This window comes from Bison bison, unplaced genomic scaffold (genome assembly GCF_000754665.1).
Source record: "Bison bison bison isolate TAMUID 2011002044 unplaced genomic scaffold, Bison_UMD1.0 scf7180017862269, whole genome shotgun sequence".
Taxonomy (NCBI): domain Eukaryota; kingdom Metazoa; phylum Chordata; class Mammalia; order Artiodactyla; family Bovidae; genus Bison; species Bison bison.
In genome coordinates, this window is record NW_011492841.1 from 18,108 (window position 1) to 42,203 (window position 24,096).

General features: G+C 42.4%; 1 protein-coding gene, 1 long non-coding RNA gene and 4 other non-coding genes across 11 annotated transcripts; 2 read left to right on the forward strand and 4 right to left on the reverse strand.

The window, feature by feature from the left end:
- Positions 1-428: 428 nt before the first annotated feature.
- TRNAK-CUU lies at positions 429-501 on the reverse strand. The gene has a single exon. It is a non-coding gene; the product is annotated as a tRNA-Lys (tRNA).
- Positions 502-986: 485 nt separating this feature from the next.
- LOC104983333 lies at positions 987-5,075 on the forward strand. Its single transcript, XR_824624.1, has 3 exons — positions 987-2,013; positions 2,542-2,614; positions 4,983-5,075. It is a non-coding gene; the product is annotated as an uncharacterized LOC104983333 (long non-coding RNA).
- On the reverse strand, positions 1,519-1,590 carry TRNAH-GUG. Its single transcript has one exon. It is a non-coding gene; the product is annotated as a tRNA-His (tRNA).
- TRNAG-UCC lies at positions 2,401-2,472 on the reverse strand. Its single transcript has one exon. It is a non-coding gene; the product is annotated as a tRNA-Gly (tRNA).
- Positions 5,060-5,131, reverse strand: TRNAE-CUC. The gene has a single exon. It is a non-coding gene; the product is annotated as a tRNA-Glu (tRNA).
- A 12,822-nt stretch (positions 5,132-17,953) lies between these two features.
- On the forward strand, positions 17,954-22,406 carry HFE2 (hemochromatosis type 2 (juvenile)). Of its 6 annotated transcripts, none has more exons than XM_010832769.1 (4): positions 17,954-18,166; positions 19,440-19,644; positions 20,093-20,655; positions 21,141-22,406. In XM_010832769.1, the coding sequence occupies exons 2-4, from the start codon at positions 19,548-19,550 to the stop codon at positions 21,762-21,764; spliced, it is 1,284 nt and encodes a 427-aa protein (XP_010831071.1). In that variant the 5' UTR covers positions 17,954-18,166; positions 19,440-19,547; the 3' UTR covers positions 21,765-22,406. The 6 variants fall into 6 exon arrangements, with proteins under 6 accessions (XP_010831071.1, XP_010831070.1, XP_010831072.1 ...); XM_010832768.1 differs by having other exon boundaries at positions 19,458-19,644; XM_010832770.1 differs by lacking the exon at positions 19,440-19,644.
- Positions 22,407-24,096: the final 1,690 nt, after the last annotated feature.

The following is a 24,096-nucleotide window of genomic DNA, read 5'->3' on the forward strand; positions in this document are numbered from 1 at the left end:
TAATAGGAGGGAGGGGGAGCGAGGGGGACCAGCCGATGAAGCTCACCTCCTGCTGTGCAGCCCGGTTCATAACAGGCAGCGGACCCAAGGGCTGGGGACCCCTATCTTAAGACGTCTTCTAGGTGGGGCAAGTCGAAACAGAACAAAGGGCGAGCTCCGCGGGCCCCGGATTCGGTCCTCGGAGGAACCTGGTTCCAGGGAGCCGTGGATCAGGGACCCCAGGTCTCAACCTGAGATGCTGGAATCGGTAGCCCAGATTCCTCTTTTTGCTGAAATTCGGGCAAATAGAGGCGATTTCTGGAATAGTTAACTGAAGTTTAAAACAGCAGTGACAACAATAGTTATTTAGAAGCTGCTGGTTCAGTTGGCAGCGAATAAAGGAAGATTGAATAAAACCGAAGGTGGGTAGGAAAAACAAAAGCTTAAGTCGCCCAACGTGGGGCTCGAACCCACGACCCTGAGATTAAGAGTCTCATGCTCTACCGACTGAGCTAGCCGGGCACCAGTACAAGCGGTCTTTCCTATAGAAGTATAGTTTCTTTCAAAGGCCTACCTTCACGGTCAAAGATACACGAAATTTAATTTGAAAGAATTCTCGGGCTCTAGGATTTTATAAATGTACTAGAAGCCTTTGCCACCAAAAAACTCGACCCTTCGATAGTGACGGGACTGCGAGAGGCCAAGGGGGCTCGCGGAGGACCCAGGAATCACGAATCCGGAAACCCCGACGTTACTTCAGATTCCTTTTATACAGGTTTTGAGACCTTTTGGTTAGCAAATTCCTTTGAGAACCCGGTGTCTGGGACCCGGAATACTGAAAAGGAGGCGAAGAAGCGCGAGGGAACGGGGATGACAGGCGCAAACTGCCGCAGGGACTAGGAGGGGAGCGGGAACCTGCTCTCGCGAAATATTGGTTTTGAGCCTCCTGCTTCCTTCCGGGTCCGAAACCCTTTTCCCGGTTCAACCATTAGGACCAGGGGGTGAGATGGAGGTGGAGCTGACGGACGCGTCTCTCGGAAAATAGGTCCAATTCACTATTCATTTGGGGCACGATTTTGTTTTTAAATACTAAACTTCGTGTGACCTGAGTAAAAGACCATATTCATTACGTGTAAAAGCCCCACTGAGATTTCAAGTCGGATGGAATTCAGAGCCTCAGGCGTGGGCGCTCACGGGAGATTTCTCTCCACCCTCCGAAACGTTCATTTCTCCAACTTCTGGAAGAGGTGCTGAGTTCCCGAGTCACCCGCGAAAAGCTGTCTCCTCTGCTCAGGTGAAGGCAGGCTTTTCTCGAAGCTCCGAGGCGCTGCACATCGCCCCGAAGCGCCTCTGCCGGGGCTGGTCAGGTTCGCCTAGGTCGATGAGCCGTAGAGTGAGCTCCACGGAGTGAGTTATTCGTCTAATTCATAGACTGCATATTCTGCGGTGCAGTCTTGAGCAAAAGAGGATTACAAACTTTTTTTTTTTAATAGCTAAAAGTCTCCGAAAAACAGACTGCTGACGCGAACTACAGTCATATGCCGTGACTCGGATTCGAACCGAGGTTGCTGCGGCCACAACGCAGAGTACTAACCACTATACGATCACGGCGTGCTACTTTCGCGGCGGCGCAGTGCGGTTGGATTTAATATCCTTTGAAACCGGACTGTCTTACTGTAGCTTTCTTTACCTAATTGGCGCTATTTGCACAGAAAATTCCAAATGTTTCCACTCACAACTTCGAAGCCAGGTCTGACACCCGAATCTGGGTCCGAGAATCCTGCGGTGCCGGCACCAATATCACCCCCTTTGCTGGACGGCGGCGCACTGTCGAGATCTGAGAGGTCTGTCGCCTGCAGCCCGGGGACCGCGTCCCCAGTCGCCTTCCTCAAACCACTTCTCTCTTTCCCCTTCAAGTATTCAAGGCGTTCGGCCTAGGTAACCAGAGCATTTGCCTATTTACACCTCCACCTGGTACCCTGGAGCTGATATTTCTGTTTCCTGAATGTTGGAACCGAAAGAGAAGCGGAGCTGGTGAGTTGCGAAAGGCTTTGAGGTCCCTTTATTTTTTTCTTGCTTCCCTCACCGTTCCTTGGCGCCCGCTCTCAGAAACTAAGGACTCTTGGGCTGACTTCAGTAAATCTAAGTCGCCTCAGAGTATTCAGAAAAACAAACAAAATCAGCCTCCTTTTCAGACATTACCTAAGGGCCCCCCAGAGGACAGTTATCGTAAACTGGTGCGAAGCAAGAGGCCAAACCCAGCAGATAGGCTTGGCTTGGTAGCTGCAAGAAAACTGGAGCTTCACTCTCGTTAGAATCTCCCTGAAGGCTTAGAGTTTGAGGACAAAGGGTGGTCAAAAGATCTCTCTCCCTCCATTTGGCCTTCACAAGCAAGGTTTGGGCAGATGAAAAGATAGGCACTGCGTTGGCCGGGAATCGAACCCGGGTCAACTGCTTGGAAGGCAGCTATGCTCACCACTATACCACCAACGCACACAGGAAGCAAAACCGGTTTATTTCCCTATGACGAGTTGATTATTTTGGTCTGACTTTCATGTTTAGGGATTTAGGTTGAGAAATATTCAACACAAAGCCAAAGGACGAAAAGTAAAAGAAGACCTCTAGGATTTCTTCTGTGAGTATATTAAAAATTTTGTGATAGTTTTTTAGTTGTTTCAGAGGTTTAAGGAAAATCGATTTAGCTTATTTATTGTCTTTTGAACCGTGCCTCTGCAATCCAGCGGACAACTTCAGGCCTTAATGTGGGTGTTATCTCTGTACATATATTGTTAAGCGTTTCAGACTGCTTCCTTAGCACAAAGGCATAGAGGTAAAGTTGCCATTGAAAAGCTACATTTTTAGGATTTGGATACATATTGCCAAATTGCTGTGTGGCGCAACCTCACCGAAAGTGTATTACCAAATTATATTAGTCAATTAGATATCATCTTTTTATTTTTACGAAAGTGTAACATAAAAATTTGCAGTCTCATTTTAACTTGTATTTACTGTACTATTACTGAAGTTGATCATTTTTCATAAACTTTACTAATTATTTGTATTAGTTTTGAGAACTAAATCATACACTTGTTGACTTTTTCTATTGGGTATTTGTTTTATATGTATATTACTGACATGCTAGTTTGCCATTTGTCTTTTAATATTATTTATAGGCTTTCAGATGGGCAGTTTTCTGTTTTTATGTCGTTTTAACTGTCAGTTTTGCTTTCTATGTTTGTTTTTATCTTGAAAAAGTCTTCTCCAGCCCAATAAGATAATTATCCACTATTTTTAATGGTTTCAGTTCTTATATTTAATTATTTAATCCATATAATATATGAAATGGTAATCCCACTTCTATGAATTTATCAGAAAGTAGTATCCAAGGATAGACCAAGATGTATTCATACAGATGTTCATTAAAGTGTTATTTGTAAAGCCAAAATTTTAAGGACAAAAACGTAAAAGTCCAGAAACACAATTGATCAAATTCTTTTTATGAAAACCCACATGAGCTTTAAAAAAAAAAAAAAAGTTTATATTGTACATTGCTGGTGGGAGTATAAATTGATAGGACCTCGAAGGAGGGCATATTGGCACTGCTGCTGCTGCGTGGCTTTAGTCGTGTCCCACTCTGTGCGACCCCATAGACGACAGCCCACCAGGCTTCCCATCCCTGGGATTCTCCAGGCAAGAACACTGAAGTGGGTTGCCATTTCCTTCTCCAATGCATGAAAGTGAAAAGTGAAAGTGAAGTCGCTCAGTCATGTCGGACTCTAGAGACCCCATGGACTGCAGCCCACCAGGCTCCTCCGTCCATGGGATTCTCCAGGCAAGAGTACTGGAGTGGGGTGCCATTGGCATTACCCATCCATAAATGCACATATTTTTTGAACCAGCATTTCAGTTCTTGGACATTTATTTTACACATGTACAAAATGACTGGAGAAGGAAATGGCAACTCACTCCAGTATTCTTGCCTGGAGAATCCCTTGGACAGAGGAGCCTGTTAGGCCTCAGTCCATGGGGTCCCAAGAGTCAGACACGACTTAGCCACTAATGACGACAAAATGACATGTAGAAGATTATCTTTATGGCCGCAAGGGATTACAATAACATCCTAAGTGGAGAAGGCAATGGAACCCCACTCCAGCACTCTCGCCTAGAAAATTCCATGGACGGAAGAGCCTAGTGGGCCGCAGTCCATGGGGTCGCTGAGTCAGACACGACTGAGCAACTTCACTTTCACTTTTCACTTTCATGCATTGGAGAAGGAAATGGCAACCCACTCCAGTGTTCTTGCCTGGAGAATCCCAGGGACGGGGGAGCCTGGTGGGCTGCCGTCTATGGGGTCGCAGAGTCGGACACAACTGAAGCGACTTAGCAGCAGCAGCAGCAGCTGTAGCTAAGTGTCATCAATAGGAAGCTGGTTCCATTAATTATGGAGTATCAATACAATGGGATACTATGTACCATAGTACATAGTATTGTACTATGAGGAAGGTCTTCATATGTAATCTGGAACTATTTTTAAAAATATATGTTAAGTGAAAAAGGCAAAGTTCAGAAAAGTGTGCATGGATTGCTATCATGTGTGTAAGAAAGAGGAACGTATTTAGATATATGTATGTATGCATGTACTTGCATTTAGAAAAAATTTATTTTTTATATTTATAGTATACTTACACTACAGTATAATTACAAAACTTACTATTGACTGCCTTATTAGAATAAAACTAGAAGGCAGAGGTGAAAATTAGGTTTAATAGTTATGCCCTTTTGCATATTTGAATCCTAAACCATGTGACTATATTACCTTTGCAGAAATTAAATAAATTGAAAGAAATATGTTTTCCTTAAGTATATTTATTTCCACTGAAAAGTGTTAGAAATAACTTTAAAAATAGTTTGTAATAAAACAGTATGTAGAGCATATTCCATTTTGTATTTCAAAAACGGGTAGAAGCCATTTTTTATGTTCTTCTGTATTTTTTATGTTTCAGCTAAGGCCACCCATGGGGAAACTGAGTAGAAGAAAAGAAGTTAATCATTAAAAGTATTCAGGAGAGAAAACGAATATTTCCCTGACCGGGAATCGAACCCGGGCCGCGGCGGTGAGAGCGCCGAATCCTAACCACTAGACCACCAGGGACGATAGCAAAGCTTTGCGGATAGAAATATATGAGGCTAATTCAATGTGTGTCTCTGCTTACCCATTCCGTGACGTGTGTTCTTTCAGCTATCTAGATTTTGAGATTCTTCACTACTGGGCCCTCCAACTACCCCGAAACTACTTTTTCCTCGTAAAAAACTACTTTTTTTTTCTTGAAGTAGAAAACCCTGGAAAGAACACCCCAGCTTGGCTCCCAGAGCTAAGTGAGGATCGTATGCACACGATCGCAGTTTCCAAAATTAAAGACAAATGTCCGGAGAAAAGATCTAAAGACTAATAGGAAACTCTCAGCTTCCCCTGTTTGCAGTATTTCCTGAATTGCGATCAGCGGGAAGGTAAAAGCCCCTAGCTGTGCTCTCCCAGGAATCTTTCCTTAAGGAATATAGAAGTCCTATAGCAGTTTTTGTTTTTGTTTTTTTCTTTTAAATCGCTTATGAATTTAGGCCAAACTCTGTTGACCAAAGCGAACATTACAGACAAGTAAAAGTGATTCAGCCCATGGGTGGTCGGTTGTCAGCAGGATCTGAGCATAATTCGTTTGTGGGAGACTAAGAGAAGACTTTTGGAGCTTCAGCAATTTCAAATATGAAGAAGGAAGAGAGGGAGAGAGGAGAAAGAAAAGAAAACTGGAGTGCATACCTAGACTGAAACAATCTTAAAAACCATACCCCTCAATGTATGCAAATTAGCTTTATAGGAGACAGAAAGCAAATATGGCAAAATGTTAACAATGAATCTTGGTGAAGGGTAATTGAAATTTTATTATTTTAAATTTTTGTACATTTGGTATTTTTCCAAAATAAAAATTTGAGAAAACCAAAAATGAAAGAGACAATCAAGTCTCCTCTCAGACATTTTTTGGTCAGAAGACTGCACTGTGATTAATTCTCTGCACATAAGTTCAAATATAAAGTTTAAAAACAGCCTCCATAATTTAAGATCAGAAAACACTTCTGATAATAAGTGAAAAAGAGAACTAAAAAATTGAAGCAAAAATCAGCAGGACCTGATAGAAAAAATGAATGGTAGGATGCCAGATGTTTGCTGCTAAGTCGCTTCAGTCGTGTCCGACTCTGTGCGACCCCATAGACGGCAGCCCACCAGGCTCCCCCGTCCCTGGGATTCTCCAGGCAAAAACACTGGAGTGGGTTGCCATTGCTTTCTCCAATGCATGAAAGTGAAAAGTAAAAGTGAAGTCGCTCAGTCGTGTCCAACTCTTAGCGACCCCATGGACTGCAGCCCACCAGGCTCCTGTGTCCCTGGGATTTGCCAGGCAAGAGTACTGGAGTGGGGTGCCATTGCCAGATGTTTTGGGGGAGTTTATTGCTTCGTTTTGCTTTCAAAGTGTCAATATTAAACAGTTGTGTAAGAAAAGTGTCAATCCTCTGGTCATCCAATACACACTTTCCTAGGGAGAAGAGTAACTAAACACTAGACATTTATTTTCACAAAACCCAAGTAATCCTGGTGTCACAGTCACCAAGGAACCCAACAAAGCCCACTTTCTTTTACTCCATCTCTGTTCCCACTGGGCAGCTACCTGTATTCAAATGCTGAAAGAAAAATCTAACCCTCAGGGCAACATTTTGGGATTGTATCCAGGGTGGGCACAAGGCAATCCATTTTATTTTTCTGTGTCACAAAGGAAATCAGCCTCCTTATGTTTTGGTCAACTGTCTACTTTCATCAGTTTTTCTGCCACCTGCTGGTAATTTTCAGTAACAGGAAAAACTGGAAAGTACTGCAGTATTAGCTCTTACTTGGAGCAAGCCTCCTTTCTCAACCTCAAAGCACCAGGAGAAATCTCATCATTCAGAATAGGATTAAGCCTCCTCCTTCCTGGCACTACACACTTAAAGACGAATGAGAGGGAGTGCAATTCATTTACTTCATTCCACATTCTATTTTCTTTTTTCCTTTTTGCAAACATTTACAGATTATGTGCCGGAGTAGGTACTGAAGATACAAAAATACATGTAAAAAGCTCACAGTCTAGAGGAAAACCAAATAAACAAGTGAATAAAAGAGAATAGATAGGAGGAGATTGAGCAGATGTACTTTCCTCTGTTCTCTCTGCTAATACCACTAAAAACCCTGAACATTTCATATAGAACAACATATGAGGCTCTGAAAAATAGAAAGAGGCAGACTAGCAAGGGGCCTCAGAGCCCAAGGAACCACACAGTGATGATTTCCCTGGGTTTTCTTAGTGCCTCATATATCCCAGACTTGGAGCTGAAGAAACTGGCAACCTGGAAATGCAATGGATGCAGCCAAACAAAACCAAAACAATAACAACAACAAAAGCCTGCTCTCTCTAGTCAAAGGACTGGGAAAGAGGTAGCCTAGCAAAATAAAAAGCTTTTAGATAATAACTGCTCTATTCCAGCCAAATGCTACAGAAAGAACTGTGGCCCACATCAACCCACACCAGCAAAGACTGAGTGGGATACCTAGATTTCCATTCTCAGCAGGCCTGTAAGGAAGTATTCCTCATCTTCCCTGCCGGATTGCTATCAGAGGAAACATGATACTTTCGTGGTACTTTCACCAACATTTGCTGATAACAAGGCCATGTAGGGAGCTGGAACTCCTACTCCTGCCCATCAGTAATGAGGAACCCCTCTCCTCAGGTGTTAATGGAGACCAAGTGGGGAACCTAGAATTCTACACCTATGTGGTTTTCACAAGACATCTCACCCACCACTTTCTCTACCTGATTAGTATCAGAAGCAGCCAACTGAAACAGAAGGTTTAAATAAGATCCAGGGTCCCAAACGTTCAGGCTTTAATTAAAAAGCATTCATCATGTCAATAAGCAAGATCTTGAATTGAATGAAAACAGACAATACCTAGATGATTGAGATGGCTGAATTATCTGACAAAGATTTTAAGGCCATCATCATAAAAATATTTCAACAAGCAATTGTGAACATGCTTGAAACAAATGAAAAATTAGAAAGTTCCAGAAAAGAAAAGTTTAAGCAGAGAAATAGAAAATATAAAGAAAAACTGAACAGAAATTTTATAACTAAAAAAATACAACAAAAACTCTCAATGGATGGGCTCAACAGCAGAGTGGAGGGGACAGAGAAAAGAATTGGTGAACTGAAAGATAAAAAAACAGGAATTACTCCATCTGAACAACAGAGAAAATGGAATTAAAAAAAAAGCAGGGTCACAGGTACTTGTGGGATTATAACAAAAGATCTAACATTTGTGTCATCAGATTCCCAGAAGGAGCAGAGAAAAAGAACAGGACTAAAAAAAGTACTAAAAGAAATAATAAGTAACTCCTCAAATTTAGCAAAAGTCAAACCCACAGATTCAAGAATCTGTGATATATAAAGAATATATATATATTCTTTATAAAGAATATAAACCCAAACAAATTTATGCCAAGACATATCATCATCAAATTGCTGGAAACTGAAAAAAGAAAAAAATCTTGAAAGTGGTGAAAAATGACACCTTGCCTACAAGGGATAAGCAATTTGAATGACAGCAGATTTCTCTTCAAAGACCACGAAGGCCAGAAGAAGTGGCACAATTTATTTCAAACACTGAAAGAAGACTGTCAACCCAGATTCCTATATCCAGCAAAAATATCCTTTAAGAATGAAGAGGCTACCACTCAACAAGAAAAAGACAAACAACTCAAAAAATGAGCAAATGATTTGAATTTAGTTTCTCCAAAGAAGATATTCAAATAACCAGCAAGCATATGAAAAGATGCTCAATGCAATTAGTCATTAAGGAAATGCAAATATATCACAGTAAGATACCACTTCACACTTTCCAGAAAGGCTATAGTTTTTAAAAATGGAAAATAACAAGTGTTGGTAAGGAGAAGGTGAAATTGAAACCTTAATCCACTCATGGCAGGAATATAAAATGTTGCAGCTGCTGTGGAGCACAGTTTGGCAGTTCCTCAGTATGTTAAACATAGAATACAATCCAGTAATTTCTCTCCTTGGTATAGATCCCAAAGAACTGAGAGCAGGTACTCAAATAAATACTTGTACATGCACACTCATAGTAGCATGATACGAGCAATAGCCAAAAGATAGAAATAGCCCCAGTGTCCATTGATGAATAAATGGATAAACAAACTGCAGTATATACATACAATGGTATACTATTTGGATATAAGAAAGAATAAAGGGACTTTCCTGGTGGTCCAGTGGTTAAGAGTCTGCCTTCCAATGCAGAGGATGTGGGTGGGTTTGATTGCTGGTTGGGGAGCTGGGATCTCACATGCCGCGAAGCTGCTAAGCCCTGGTGCCACAACTAGAGAGTCCAGTGCACTGCAATGAAGGATCTGCATGATGCAGCGAGGACCCTGTGTGCCACAGCTGGGACCTGACACAGTCAAATGAATAAATATTAGACATTTTAAAAAAAGAAAGAATGAAATACTGACATGCTACTACTTTGATGAACCTCTAAAACATGCTAAATGGAATAAGCCAGACACAGAAGGTCACATATGATTTCATTTATATGAAATGTCCAGAATGGACCAGTCCATAGAGACAGAAAGCAATCAGTCATTGCCAGAAGTTGGGGAATGACTTCACAGTGGGAACAGGGCTTCCTTTTGGGGTGATGAAAACATTCTGGAACTAGATAATGGTGATGGTTGTATAACATTTTGAAGGTACTAAATGCCACAGAAATGTACACTTTAAAATGGTTAAAATTGTGAACTTTGTGTTTTATGTATTTTGCCACAATTTAAAACTTAGTAACAGGGAAATCCTAGCAAGATTTTTTTGTAGACATAGACAGAATTATTATACAACTTGTATGGAAAGGCAAAGGAACTAGAATAGCTAAAATATGTTTTGAAAAAGAATTAAGTGGGAAGAATCAGCTCATCCATTTTCAAGGTTTGTTAAAAGCTACAGCAGTAACAATGGTATGGTACTGGCAGAAAAATAAATATCAGATCAATGAAACAGAATAGTGAACTCAGCAGCAGACCAAAACAAATATGCCAGTTTATTTTTTTTTATAAAGATGAAAAAGCAATTCAATGGAGAAAGAATAGCTTTTTCAATATATATTGCTGAAGAAATTGGATATCCATAAGCAAACAAATAAAGAGCAAACAAAACTTTCAACCTAAGTCTCATACCTTATACAAAAACTAACACCAAAGTGGATCAACAGTTTAAATGTGAAGCATAAAATTTTTAGAAAAAAACAGAGGAGAAATTCTTCATGATCTAAGGCTAGACAAAAATTTGACACCAAAAACATAATCTGTAAAAGGAAAAGTTGAATAAGAAGATGTCAGCAAAAGTAAATATGTTTACTCTGCAAAAGATACTATTATGAGAATGAAAAAGACAAGTTAACTGGGAACAAATATGTATTGTGTAGAATATATAAGAACATTCTAACTCAACAGTACAAAAAAAAAATACAATGAGAAAATGATCAAAAGACACAATGGAACATTTCCCCAAAGAGGATATACAGAGAGCAAATAAACACATGAAAGCATGTTCAGCATCATTAGCCATTAGGGAAATACAAATTAAAACCACAACTAGATATCACAACATACCTATCAGAATGGCTAAAATTTAAAATGACAATCTCAAATGCTGGTGAGAACAATGCAGAGAAACTGGATCAGTCATACATTGCTTGTGGGAATGTAGAACAGTACAACCACTGGGGAAAACAGTTTATTTACCAAAAAAAAAAAAAACCAGTTTATTTACAGAAAAACCCTAACTATGCAATTTTTACATGATCCAGTGTTTACACTCCTGGGCATTTATCCCAGAGAAATAAAAACTAATGTTCACACAAAAAAACCTATGTGGAAATCTATTAATGAAAAGCCAAAAACTGGAAACAGCACAGATGTCCTCCTTTAACAAGTGAATGGTTAAAGAAACTGTGGTACATCTATAGCATGGAATAGTACTCAGCAATAAAAAGGAACAAACTATTGATAGACACACAACTTGGATGAATCTCCAGAGAATTCTGCTGTGTGATAAATGCTAATCCCCAGCATTTATAGTAGCATCCCCAGTAGGTTATATACTCTAACCTGTTTATATAGCATTTTTATAGAAATGGAGATCAGATTGGTTGTTGCTAGATATTAAGGTGGAGATGATGATAGGAAGGAAGTGAGTGTGGCTACATAGGGGATCCTTTGATAGAAATGTCCTGTATCTTGCTAAAGCAAGGATAGTCACTATAGAGAAAAGACTTCTGCTAAACCAGTTTAGGTCATGGTAGTATGAGACCACCTAGGATTGAGACTATCTGGCAGTATTCCTCAACCAGAGTGCTACCACCTTCTGGGGGGCCTTTGGAAACATGTAGGGGCATTTAAAATTTTACATTGACTGGGGATGGCACTTGACAGGGGAGGGGAGACAAGAATGCTAAATGTACTCCACTGGGCAGGACAGTTCCACACACACACACACACAAAATTGTCCCTCCCATAATGTTAATAAGGCCCCATTAAGAAACCTTGAAGGCAGTTTTATACTCAAGGCCCCTCTGACACACCTCAGTATGCTTTGAGCCCTAATATCCCTTTTTCATCACTTTCACTGCCTCTGCTCTCTACCCATCTCAGATTCTCAAATCCACCCTCATGATTGAGAGGATAATCCTTTTTCAGATGTTAGAAGATCCACAGTTTCCATGGAGATCAGGAGCCTCTGGACCATAAAATAAATAGATAAGTGTGCTAGTGATCCAGATGCTGCATATACAACAAAAGAAACATGAAATATAAAAACACTTTATGGCAACATGACAGGATTTTCTATCCAACTAGTTAATTCTCTCCCCTATAAGACCTCAAGATAGAAATTAATATAAACCCAAATAAAACACAATCTGCGAGGGCATATACTATAGTGGATATTCTTCAGCAACTGGGGTAAGTTTTTTAGAACTACTCGATGCATACCGCCCCCCAACCCACCCCCACCATGGGGCTTTCCCACTGGCTCAGTGGTAAAGAATCTGCATGCAATGGAGAAGATGCCAGATTGATCCTTGGGTCAGGAAGATCCCCTGGAGGAGGAAATGGCAACCCCACTCCAGTACTCTTGCCTGGAGAATCCCATGGACAGTGGAGCTTGGCTGGCTACAGTCTATAGGGTCGCCAAGAGTTGGATGTGACTGAAGGGATTTAGCATACTCGCACAATGGCCATAATAGAATTGCTTCAAAGAGAATATAAAATATTCTTGGAACAGGAAAAGCACAGACATACTTGAGCATTCTCTGAGGATGGGGCTCATATCTCTCATTAGATTTTCAAGAGGAGTTTGTGATCCAAAAAAATTAAGAACTATTGATTTATAAATTCTTAATCCCAAGTAATCTCATATGGCCACCATCCTAAGCAGTTCAACAAAAGAAAACCTATCTTTTGCTCACTTGCAGTCTTTGATTTTAGAAACATTTTATTTTTGGAGCTCTCATCTTAATACAGGGAAATGCAAACACTGCATTCTTCACCTTTGCAGGAATTGATAAAAACATTAAATGTGAGGTGGCACAAAGAATACATCTTTATTATATAAACGTGCCAAATGAGTAAAACAGCAACATCCCAAACTATGAAAAATGAATGCCTTTATATTTAATTTAAACTCATGTGTGCTAAGTTGCTTCACTTGTGTCTGACTCTTTGTGACCATGTGGGCTGTAGGCAGCCAGGATCCTCTGTCCATGGGATTCTCCAGGCAAGAGTACTGGAGTGGGTTGCCATTTCCTTCTCCAGGGGATCTTCTTGACCCAGGGATCAAGCCCACATCTCGTTCATTGCAGGTGGATTCTTTACTGCTGAGCCCCTGGGGAAGCTCCTACATCTCTCTACTCTACATCAAAAACCCTGGGTTATGGGACTTTCCTGGTGGTCTAGTGGTTGAGAATCTGCCTGCCAATGCAGGGGTCACAGGTGTGATCCATGGTCTGGGAAGTTCCCACATGCCACAGAAGAACTAAGCTCCAAGTGCCACAACGACTGAATCAGTGCTCTAGAGCCCATGAGCCACAATCCCTGAGCCCCAGGAGCTGCAACTACTGAAGCCCTTGCACCTACAGCCTGTGTTCTGCAACAAGAGAAGCCACTGCAATAAGAAGCCTGCACACTGCCGGGAAGAGCAGCCCAACCCCACCGCCCCCAGTCACAACTAAAGTCTATGCGCAGCAATGAAGACCCACCAAAACCAAAAATAAATAAGTAAATCTTAAAAAAAATCCTGGTTCACAAAGACACTAACATTATTACACATTTGTTTTATCCAATAGTATACCCACAATCCTTAAGGATCACATCCTGGTTGAAGCAAAGGGGCTTGCGTAATTCAATGAAGCTATGGGCCATTCTGTGCAGGGCCACTCAAGACAGACGGGTCATAGTGGACACTGACAAAATGTGGCCACTGGAGGAGGGAATCTCAAACCACTCCAGTATTCTTGCTGTGAGAACCATGAACAATATGAAAAGGCAAAAAGATATGAAGGTGTCCAATATGCTACTGGGAAAGAGCAGAGGGCAATTACTAATAGCCCCAGAAAGAATGAAGAGACTGGGCCAAAGCAGAAACAGTGGTCTGTTGTGCATGTGTCTGGTGGTCAAAGTAAAGTTTGATGCTGCAAAGAACAATATAGCATAGGAACCTGGAATGTTAGGTCCATGAATCATCGTAAATTGGACATGGTCAGGCAGGAGATGGCAAGAGTTGACATTAACATCTTAGGAATCAGTGAACTCAAATGTATAGGAATGGGTGAATTTAATTCAGATACCATTATATCTACTACTGTGGGCAAAAATCCCTTAGAAGAAATGGAGTGGTTCTCATAGTCAACAACAGAGTCTGAAATGCAGTACTTGAGTGCAATCTCAAAAACGACAAAATGATGTCGGTTTATTTCCAAGGCAAACAATTCAACATCACAATAATCCAAGTCTATGCCCCAACCACTGATGCCAAAGAAGCTGAAGTTTACCAGTTCTATGAAGACCTAAAAGACCTTCTAGAACTAACACCAAAAAAGGATGTCCTCTTCATCATAGGGAATTGGAATGTAAAAATAGGAAGTCAAGAGATACCTGGAATAATAGGCAAGTTTGGTCTTGGAGTACAAAATGAAGCAGGGCAAAGCTTAACAGAGTTTTGTCAAGAGAACACAGTGGTCATACCAAATACCCCTTCCAACAACACAAGAGATGACTCTACACATGGACATCGCCAGATGGTCAATACTGAAATCCAATTGATTGTATTCTTTGCAGCCAGAGATGGAGCAGCTCTATACAGTCAGCAAAAACAAGATTTGGAACTGACTGTGGCTCAGATCATTAGCTCCTTATTGCAAAATTCAGACTTAATTTGAAGAAGCTAGGGAAAACTTACTAGGCCATAAGGCCAATCCCTTATGATTGTATGGTAGAGGTGACAAATAGATTCAAGGGATTAGATCTGGAAGACAGACTGCCTGAAGAACTATGGACAGAGGCTCATGACATTGTACAGGAGGCAGTGACCAAAACCATCCCAAAGAAAAAGAAATACAAGAAGGCTAAGTGATTGAGGAGGTTTTACAAATAGCTGAGGAAAGAAGAGAAGGGAAAAGCAAGGGAGAAAGGGAAAGATATACCCAACTGAATGCAGAGTTGCAGAGATAGGAAGGAGAGATAAGAAGACCTTCTTAAATGAACAATGCAAAGTAGAGGAAAACAATAAAAAGGGTAAGATCTCTTCAAGAAAATTGGAGATATCAAAGGAACATTTCATGCAAGGATGGGCATGATAAAAGACAGAAACAGTAGGGATCTAACAGAGGCAGAAGACATTAAGAAGATGTGGCAAGAATACACAGAAGAACTATACAAAAAAGGTCTTAATGACCCACATTACCATGATGGTGTGATCACTCACCTACAGCCAGACATCCTGGAGTGTGAAGTCAAGTGGGCCTAAGGGAGTGCAACAAATTCTTGCAAATTCTCTTTTCATTTTTATTCTATTACAAATATTTTCTAATTTCTCTTGTTATAGCCAGTGGAGGTGATGGAATTCCAGCTGAGCTATTTTAAATCTGAAAAGATGATGCTATTAAAGTGCTGTACTCAATATGTCAGCAAATTTAGAAACTCAGCAGTGGCCACAGGACTGGGAAAGGTCAGTTTTCATTCCAATTCCAAAGAAGGGCAGTGCCAAAGAATGTTCAAACTACCAGACAATTGCACTCATTTAGCATGCTAGTAAGGTTATGCTCAAAATCCTTCAAGCTAGGCTTCAGAAGTACTTGAATTGAGAACTTTCAGATATACAAGCTGAGTTTAGAAAAGGCAGAGGAACCAGATATCAGATTGTCAGCATTCAGTGGATAATAGAGAAAGCAAAGGAATTCCAGAAAATCTTCTGCTTCATTGACTACATGAAAGTCTTTATGTGGATCACAACAAAATGTGGGAAATTCTTAAAGGGAAGGAAATACCTGACCACCTTACCTGTGTCCTGAAAAATCTGTATGCAGCTCTAGAAGCAACAGTTAGAACCTTACATGAAACAACTGGCTGGTTCAAAACTGGGAAAAGAATACAACAAAGCTGTGTAATGTCACCCTGCATATTTAACTTCTATGCAGAGTACATCATGCGAAATGCTGGTTTGGATGAATCACAAGCTGGAATCAAGACTGCCCAGAGAAATATCAACAACCTCACATATGGAGATGATACCACTGGCAGAAAGCAAAGAGGAACTAAAGAGCCTCTTGATGAGGGTGAAAGAGGAGAGTGAAAAAGCTGGCTTAAAACTCAGCATCCAAAAAACTAAGATCATGGCATCCAGTCCCATCACATCATGGGAAGTGAAAAAGTGGGGAAAAAGAAGGGGAAAAAGTGGAAATAGTGGAAAATAGTGGAATAGAAGGGGAAAAAGTGGAAGCAGTGGCAGATTTTATTTTCTTGGGCTCTAAAAATCACCGTGGATGGTAACTGCAGCCATGAAATTAAAAGATGCTTGGTCCCTGGAAGGAAAGATATGACAAACCTAGACAGTGTATTAAAAAGCAAAGACATAATTTTGCCAACGAAAGTCTCTATAGTCAAAGCTATGGTATTTCTAGTATTCATGTACAGATGTGAGAACTGGACCATAAAGAAGGCTGAGCAGTGAAGAATTGATACTTTCGAATTGTGGTGCTGCAGAAGGCTCTTAAAAGTCCCCTGGACTGCAAGGAAATCAAACCAGTCCATCCTAAAGGAAATCAACTCTGAATGTTCATTGGAAGGTCTGATACTGAAGCTGAAGCTCCAATACTTGGGCCACCTGATGTGAAGAGCTGACTCGTTGGAAAAGACCCTGATGCTGGGAAAAGACTGAAGGCAAAAGAAGAGTACGCAGCAGAGGATGAGATGGTTAGATAGCAACACCGACTCAATGGACACAAAGTTGAGCAAACTCCAGGAGATACTGAAGGACAGGGAAGCCTGGCATTCTGCAGTCCGTGCGGTCACAAAGAGTAAGACACAACTTAGCGACTGAACGACAACAGCACCTAGAATACTTTCAGAATAACTATACCAATTTTACCACCAATAATATGACTACTTAAAATATCTTTGCACTTCTTTTTGTCCTTAAAAGTATATACCACTTGGGATGTCACAGTCAAATTATTGTTTTTAAATCACTTGGATAGTTTGGGTGGAGTCATTTTACATTTCTGTAATAAAAACCCTTGTGATATGGCTTTATGTGGTAGAGAGAAAAAAATTTTCAGATCTGTATGTATAAAAAAGAGAAGAGTATTCTGTGGACTTCTGGATTCTGAATTAAATGTAGAGCAAATTAGTGCTTGTGCTTTAGTGACACTATTTGAAATCAGTCCTTGTGTTAATTTCACTTGGGAAGTACTAAGAAATGATGATCCCCGATGCCTATGGCTGCAAAAATACAACGTGGCTAAACTCCTTGCTTGCAATCTCTTAAAAGGTCATAAGATTATGTTACTCCACCAAAGTATCTTTCTGAATCTCTTTTTCTCTCACTTTATCTCTCCAAGTTCCTCTCCCCTTCAAAAAATTGTATCCCCATTCCTTCTTTCCCTCATTGACTTTGCTAGCCTCCTCCCTCAGCAACTCAGAAGCTTATGTGTTTGTGTGTATACCTGCAAAGAGGAGCTGCTATATAAATAAGGTAATGAAAATGGAGGCAGTTGGGGAATAGACAGCTGAGAGGATCTGAGCTGGTAGACTGAAACAAATACTCATCCTAAACCACTCAGAGCTCAGATTTCTTCTCTAGACAGCTGGCTTTTTAAGTCCTTCTGAAATACTCTACAAAGATGGGGGAGGGGCTGTGAACTACCTCTGCTATGGACCTTATTTAAAGTCAGCTATCTCCTAATATGTTCTGTAGAAACTAAATGCAATATTCAATATGGCAGGGATGAGGGTGCTGAGCTAAAGGTATACAATTGTCCACTCTAATTTTTAAAGGCCAGAGGGCTTTTAAATTATTGACAGTGCTGGAGAGCTGCTTGGAGTAGGCAGTGACTAGAATCATGTAAGCTCAAACTGGATAACTGATTTGCTGGTCATATTTCTATCCCTTCTCTGCCACTTGGCACCCTATACTCCATATTCTTTCTAATCCTCCTACCCTCTCCACCCTCCCCACCCTCTCGCCAACACTCCAACACCCTACCCCCATCAACACTCCTGGAATTTTGGACTTAGCTATTTTTAAAACAGTCAACTCAGTAGCCACCTCCCTCCCCCGCTCAGCTGTCCAGTACTCCGGGCAGCCATCTAGTCCCCCTTCCCCCCACACCAGACCTTCTCTGGTTCCCTGACCTCAGTGAGACTGCAGCCTGTCTGGGGACCTAGGGGAGACATGGAGAAAGAGACGGGGGATCCCCTGGCTGGAGCTGACTGATACAGTAGACAGTCATGGCTGGAGAATTGGATATCAGACTAATGTTTGACCTCTGGAAACAGTAAGTCAAAATTAATTGCAATTCCTTTAAAAAGCTTCTAAATTGAAATTAGAATCTCATAAAATTATGACATAAACTTGGATGTCTCTGGTGCAAATCTAGGATCTTTTCCATACCAAGGTGCCCCCGTCTCCATTTCTCCTTCTGTCTTAAGCTTTCTGGCCTCTGGCCACTAGAAGTTTAAATCTCCATCTCTCCTCTGGGAGTCTTAGCTCTCTCCTCCTGTTACCTCAAGACTTCTGATGAAGTCTCCTTCTTTAGTACAAGTTTCCTACACCTCCTATTCTGTGGTTTTCTCACCAAGGCCAAATTTAGCTTCAGATGATTAGACTGATACCCTCTATCTTGTTCCTATTTATCAGGGCCCTTCACATTGGGCTTCCAAGGGTGAGGCTTACTCCTTGTTGTAAATGATTTCTCCCTACAACTCTAGTCCCATCATCATGTTCTCCCTCCTGCATGACTCTCCCTCAATCATATCCTTAACTCCAGAGAGAGTAGTTTGGCAAGAGGGAGTTAGCCCTTCCCCAAGTCTTGTCCTCATCAAAAGATTGACTTCCAAACTTGCAAAGTTAAGATGGATGGAAAGGTAAGATCAATGGAAAGGGTGGTTCTTCAGTCAGATTTGAAGAAATGTTGACTCATGAAGAAGAAATGTTGACTCATAACAAACAAATATTGATTTGCATGCTTGGTTTGCATCCATTGTTCCATGAGACAGAGGGATAATTTTAGCTCTCTACAGTAGATGAAAGAGACTGGTTCCCTTTTCATTTGAATACTGATTCCAGAGATGGGATGTGTATCCCACCCTTACTCCTCCTTACTGAAAATTCTGACACAAAGGAGGAAAATCAATGAATGACCTCTGGAGGGTGGCCCCTCATGATGGGGAAGGGCAAATAAAAGGTAGTCTCTGATGTATTTTCAGATCCTAATTCTGTTGGGGAGCCCACTGGTATGACTGAGATCTGATCTATCCACATGATTCCTCTTTTTGACATTTCTGCTGTTTGGTAGCTCAGAATGGGGCAATACAGTGGACTCTGCCCCCCGAGTCCACTCAACCTTTCTTCCACCCCCACCTAGGGGTATTGCATAAGGGGCCTGAAAGTGGTCACAAAAGCAGGGCACAGAGGCTTAATAGCCTCGTGTTTAGTTCAGGGAGCCCCATTTCCCCTAAACTCCAGTTAGCTCATTCTTTTCTTGATCTTCTCAGATTCTCTTCACATCATTCTGAACAATCTTCAACTCTTCTCTTCCCCATGCCCAGCCACATTTCTTTTTTCAGTCCCTTACAGGACGTCCGGTCAAAATTCACTAGGTAGGAGGGTCATCAGCTGGAAAGAACCGGAACCTGGGGGGACCTGGCTGGATAGGTATGGGGGATCCAGGCCAGTCCCCTAGTCCCTGGTCCCCCCATGGCAGTCCCCCAACTCTAAGCATTCTCACTCTCCTGCTGCTCCTCTGTGGACATGGTAAGGAAGGGTTAGGTAAGGCTTTGGGGGATCTAGGGGGGATCTAGGCTGCTATGTAGGGGTGGGCATGTGAGCTTGGGTGAATGAGATGAGATGGGTGCTTAGGGGTCCCAGTCACTCGCCCCACTCTCAGATAGGTATATTTTATTCACCATTTATTCACCTTGGGGAAGGGCACTGGGAAAGCCCTTGATCCACAGGCAGAAGAGCTGTGGATCTAGCAGGATCTAGCTGTGGATCTAGCAGGGCTTACCCATCTTTAGCAAGACTGAATGAGGACAAGATTAGGAAGCTGGGGGCTGGCGGCTGGGGACTGGGAATTGGGGGAGGCTCTCAGTTGGGTTTTAGGATCCGCTGCTATCCCTCCATGAGACCTGGGAGAATTACGGTTGAGGTTGAGCGGGGATCGGGGGACCAGCTCACACTCCTCTCTCCCTTCCGCCCTCAGCTTATTCTCAATGCAAGATCCTCCGCTGCAATGCTGAGTATGTATCTTCCACTCTGAGCCTTAGAGGTGGGGGTTCACCAGGATCCCTTCGAGGAGGAGGCCGGGGTGGAGGGGTGGGCTCCAGCGGCCTCTGCCGAGCCCTCCGCTCCTACGCGCTCTGCACTCGGCGCACGGCCCGCACCTGCCGCGGGGACCTCGCCTTCCATTCTGCTGTGCACGGCATCGAAGACCTGATGATTCAGCACAACTGCTCCCGGCAGGGCCCCACGGCCCCTCCCCCACCCCGGGGCCCCGTCTTTCCAGGCGCAGGCCCGATCCGCGCCTCTGGCTCCCCAGCCCCGGACCCCTGTGATTATGAAGGCCGGTTTTCCCGGCTGCACCGACAACCCCCAGGCTTCTTGCACTGCGCCTCCTTCGGGGACCCTCACGTGCGCACCTTCCATCACCACTTTCACACGTGCCGTGTCCAAGGAGCTTGGCCCTTGCTGGATAATGACTTCCTCTTTGTCCAGGCCACCAGCTCCCCCGTGGCATTGGGGGCCAACGCCACCACCACCCGGAAGGTCAGGGACTCAACTGCTCCTCCACGGTCACCCCAGGGTTCCACTTCCATGCCAACCTCACTAGTTTTCACAGTGCAGCTCTATTTCCTTTCCTCCTCAACCACTCCCACATCTTGAATCACTCCCTCCTACCGAACACTTGCTCCTGTAAATCACTTTCCCTCCGTGGGAATTCCACTCCAATGCAGAAAAGAGCCGGGGAGAGGAAAGTTGAGAAGCCCTGGGTTGAGGAGTTACAGAAAGGAAACTTTTCCTTCTCCTATGGGAGCAGTTGAGGTTGAGCCCAAACAGGGAGGAAAGGGATGGAGCAGGGATGAAACAGTATTGGAACATAAAGACAGGATCAAGGAGTGAGGACCGTGATAGGCCTTGCATCTCTGCTGGGATTAGATCCCTGACTATGTACAATAATGCAGCCTGGTTGATGGAAGGGGGGAGGGTTGCACTGAGCCCCAAATAAACTGTTTTCCCTCTTGCCCTTACAGCTCACCATTATATTTAAGAACATGCAGGAATGCATTGATCAGAAGGTCTACCAGGCTGAAGTGGACAACCTTCCCGCAGCCTTTGAAGATGGTTCTATCAATGGAGGTGATCGACCTGGGGGCTCAAGTTTGTCCATTCGAACCGCTAACCCTGGGAGCCATGTGGAGATCCGAGCTGCCTACATTGGCACAACTATAATCATTCGGCAGACAGCTGGGCAGCTCTCCTTTTCCATCAGAGTAGCAGAGGATGTGGCCAGGGCCTTCTCAGCTGAGCAGGACCTGCAGCTATGTGTTGGGGGATGCCCTCCAAGTCAGCGACTCTCACGCTCAGTGCGCAGTCGTCGGGGAACTATAACCATGGATACTGCCAGACAGCTGTGCAAGGAAGGGCTGCCGGTTGAAGACGCTTACTTTCATTCCTGTGTCTTTGATGTTTTAATCTCCGGTGACCCTAACTTTACTGTAGCAGCTCAGGCAGCTCTGGAGGATGCCCGAGCCTTCCTGCCAGACTTGGAAAAACTACACCTCTTCCCCTCAGATGCTGGGGTTCCTCTTTCCTCAGCAACCCTCCCACCTCCACTTCTTTCTGGGCTCTTTGTTCTGTGGCTTTGCATTCAGTAACCAGGCCAGCATTCAGTAATCATGATGGGTCTAGAAGTGATTTGCGGATAGAGATTGGCAAGGGAGAACATAAGAAACACTGAAGGGAAACGATGAGGGTAAGAAACACATGAAACAATAACATTTTTTCCAGAGTGAGAGAAGGCTGCAGTCTAGGGTTGAAATGATCACAGAATAAGGATTTTGGGCAAGGTTTTGCATTCCAGACTTCAGTAGGGGCTCTTCACTAATTTTCCCAGTCTTGTTAATAGGAAGTAAATTGTTCTAGTCCATCTCCTCCTGAAATCACCCCTACAAGCTTAGAGGTTATGGAGTCCTGAGGATCAGTAGAAAACTTAAGGGTTGAGACTTTTAATAGATAAGAACTAAAAGAGGAAGACATGATCATTACCCATCAAAAACTCAAAATCGAATGATATTTTCTCTTGGAAGGTAGAAAGATGAGGAAATGATGAGGAAAAGAATCTATTTGATAAGTATAATGTGGGTAAGACGTGTTCTGCTTTCTTGGTTCATAAATGAAGTGGGAGTTGTTTGGATTTTTGGTGAAGGGACTCTCTGTCTTTGGAGAATGACACAGGTAGGAAAGAAGCTATCATCCCCAATCCTAACTAATCTGATATTAAAGCTATGGAGTCTTCACATTGTTGTCTATGTTGAATCTCTTTACAGACGCTTAAGATGGCATAAAGTCAATGTGTTCACTCCACCAAAAGAGGGCTCAAAAGCGGGAGATATTGTTCTGCCTTCAGGAAGTTTACAGGCTATTAGGGAGACAAACTGACTTACATGAAGGAGTGATGAGTGTGTAATTATTCACTAAATTCCATAATACTATGACTTCAAATGGGAAGATGATTGAGAAGAATCAAGAAATAATAAATAATAAGAGGTAATAGAGTAGATGAGATCTGAAGTGATCTTTGAAGACTGGGTAAGATTGGATTTGAATTAAGGATCTTCCAGGCAGGAGAAACCATCTAGACATTCACAGATTCACGATTCAGTGAATAAACCAGCAAAACTCAAATGAAGTAGACGAGAAGTAAGGGCTAGATGGATAGATGCCAGATTATGAAGTGCCTTGAAAGTGGGGCCAAGGAGTTTAAATTCAATTAACAGCTAACAGTTATTGAGAGCTTAAAACCTGCCAGGCCATTTTCTAAACAACTTAAAGTTATTAATTCATCTAATACTCACAACTCTCTAAGGAAGGTAACTTTCTTATCTCTATTGTTATATAAGGCAAATGAGGTACAGGAAGACTAAGCAATTTTTCCACGCTAACGCAGCTTACAAATGGTAGAGCTAGAAACTGAGCCCAGAGAATTTGGCTTCGGAGACTTAACTTAATCTCAACACTATACTGTCCTGTCAAGGAAACAGCCATTGAAGGTTTTAGTTGTGGACGAGGCAGGGAAAGGGAGCTGCAGGCAGTGGCTGCCATCACAAAAACTATTTTCTTCTTTTGTCATATGAAACCCAAAAGGGAGAGCTGGAAAGTAGGGGGAAGCCCCAAAGAGAAGGAATCTAATTTGGAGAAGAAAAGAAAATAGAAGCTGTTCTAGCCCTGGATGTTCTAAAGTAACAGTGCTCTACTCCTCCCTCTTCTCTCAGTTTCACCCATCTAACCTAACTCCCAGGACACACATACACACCAGCCAGTGCTTACCAGACAGAGCGTCCTTTTGGTCTGCTATTTTAAATTTCTTTCGCAATTCTTTATCTTCTATTCCTGACTCACTATCTTCTCTAAAGACCGCAGCCACTCTGCCATTCCCAAAAGCACAGTCTCTTTGCTTTTAAAGATGACCTGCTTCCCTGGTGGCTCAGATGGTAAAGAATCTGCCTGTAAGATAAGGGTTCAATCCCTGAGTTGGGAAGATGCCCTGGAGGAGGAAATGGCAACCCACTCCAGTATTCTTGCCTGGAGAATTCCATGGACAGAGGCGCCTGGTGGGTTACAGTCCATGGGGTTGCATAGAGTCGAATGCAACTAAGACACTTAGCTAATCCAGAAAACAATCTGTTTTAATGGAAGAAAATTAGAGGAAACGTATCCATTGCTGTTTTCACTTACAGATAACTTAGGCATTTTAATGCAAAACATCTTTTTGAGAAACTGCTCCTTATATTGGTTAACTCAAAAGAGTACATAACTTCATCCCTCAAAATTCCCTTGTGGGAATTTCAAGTAGGTTAAGAAGAATTTCACAGCCAACTGGGGGGTGAGATTCTTTTATGGCCCCTGTCATTTGCTTCATTTGCCCAAACTTAGGGTTAACTCTATTATCAATGGAGTATTTAAAAGTGAGTAGTTCAAAATAAGCAC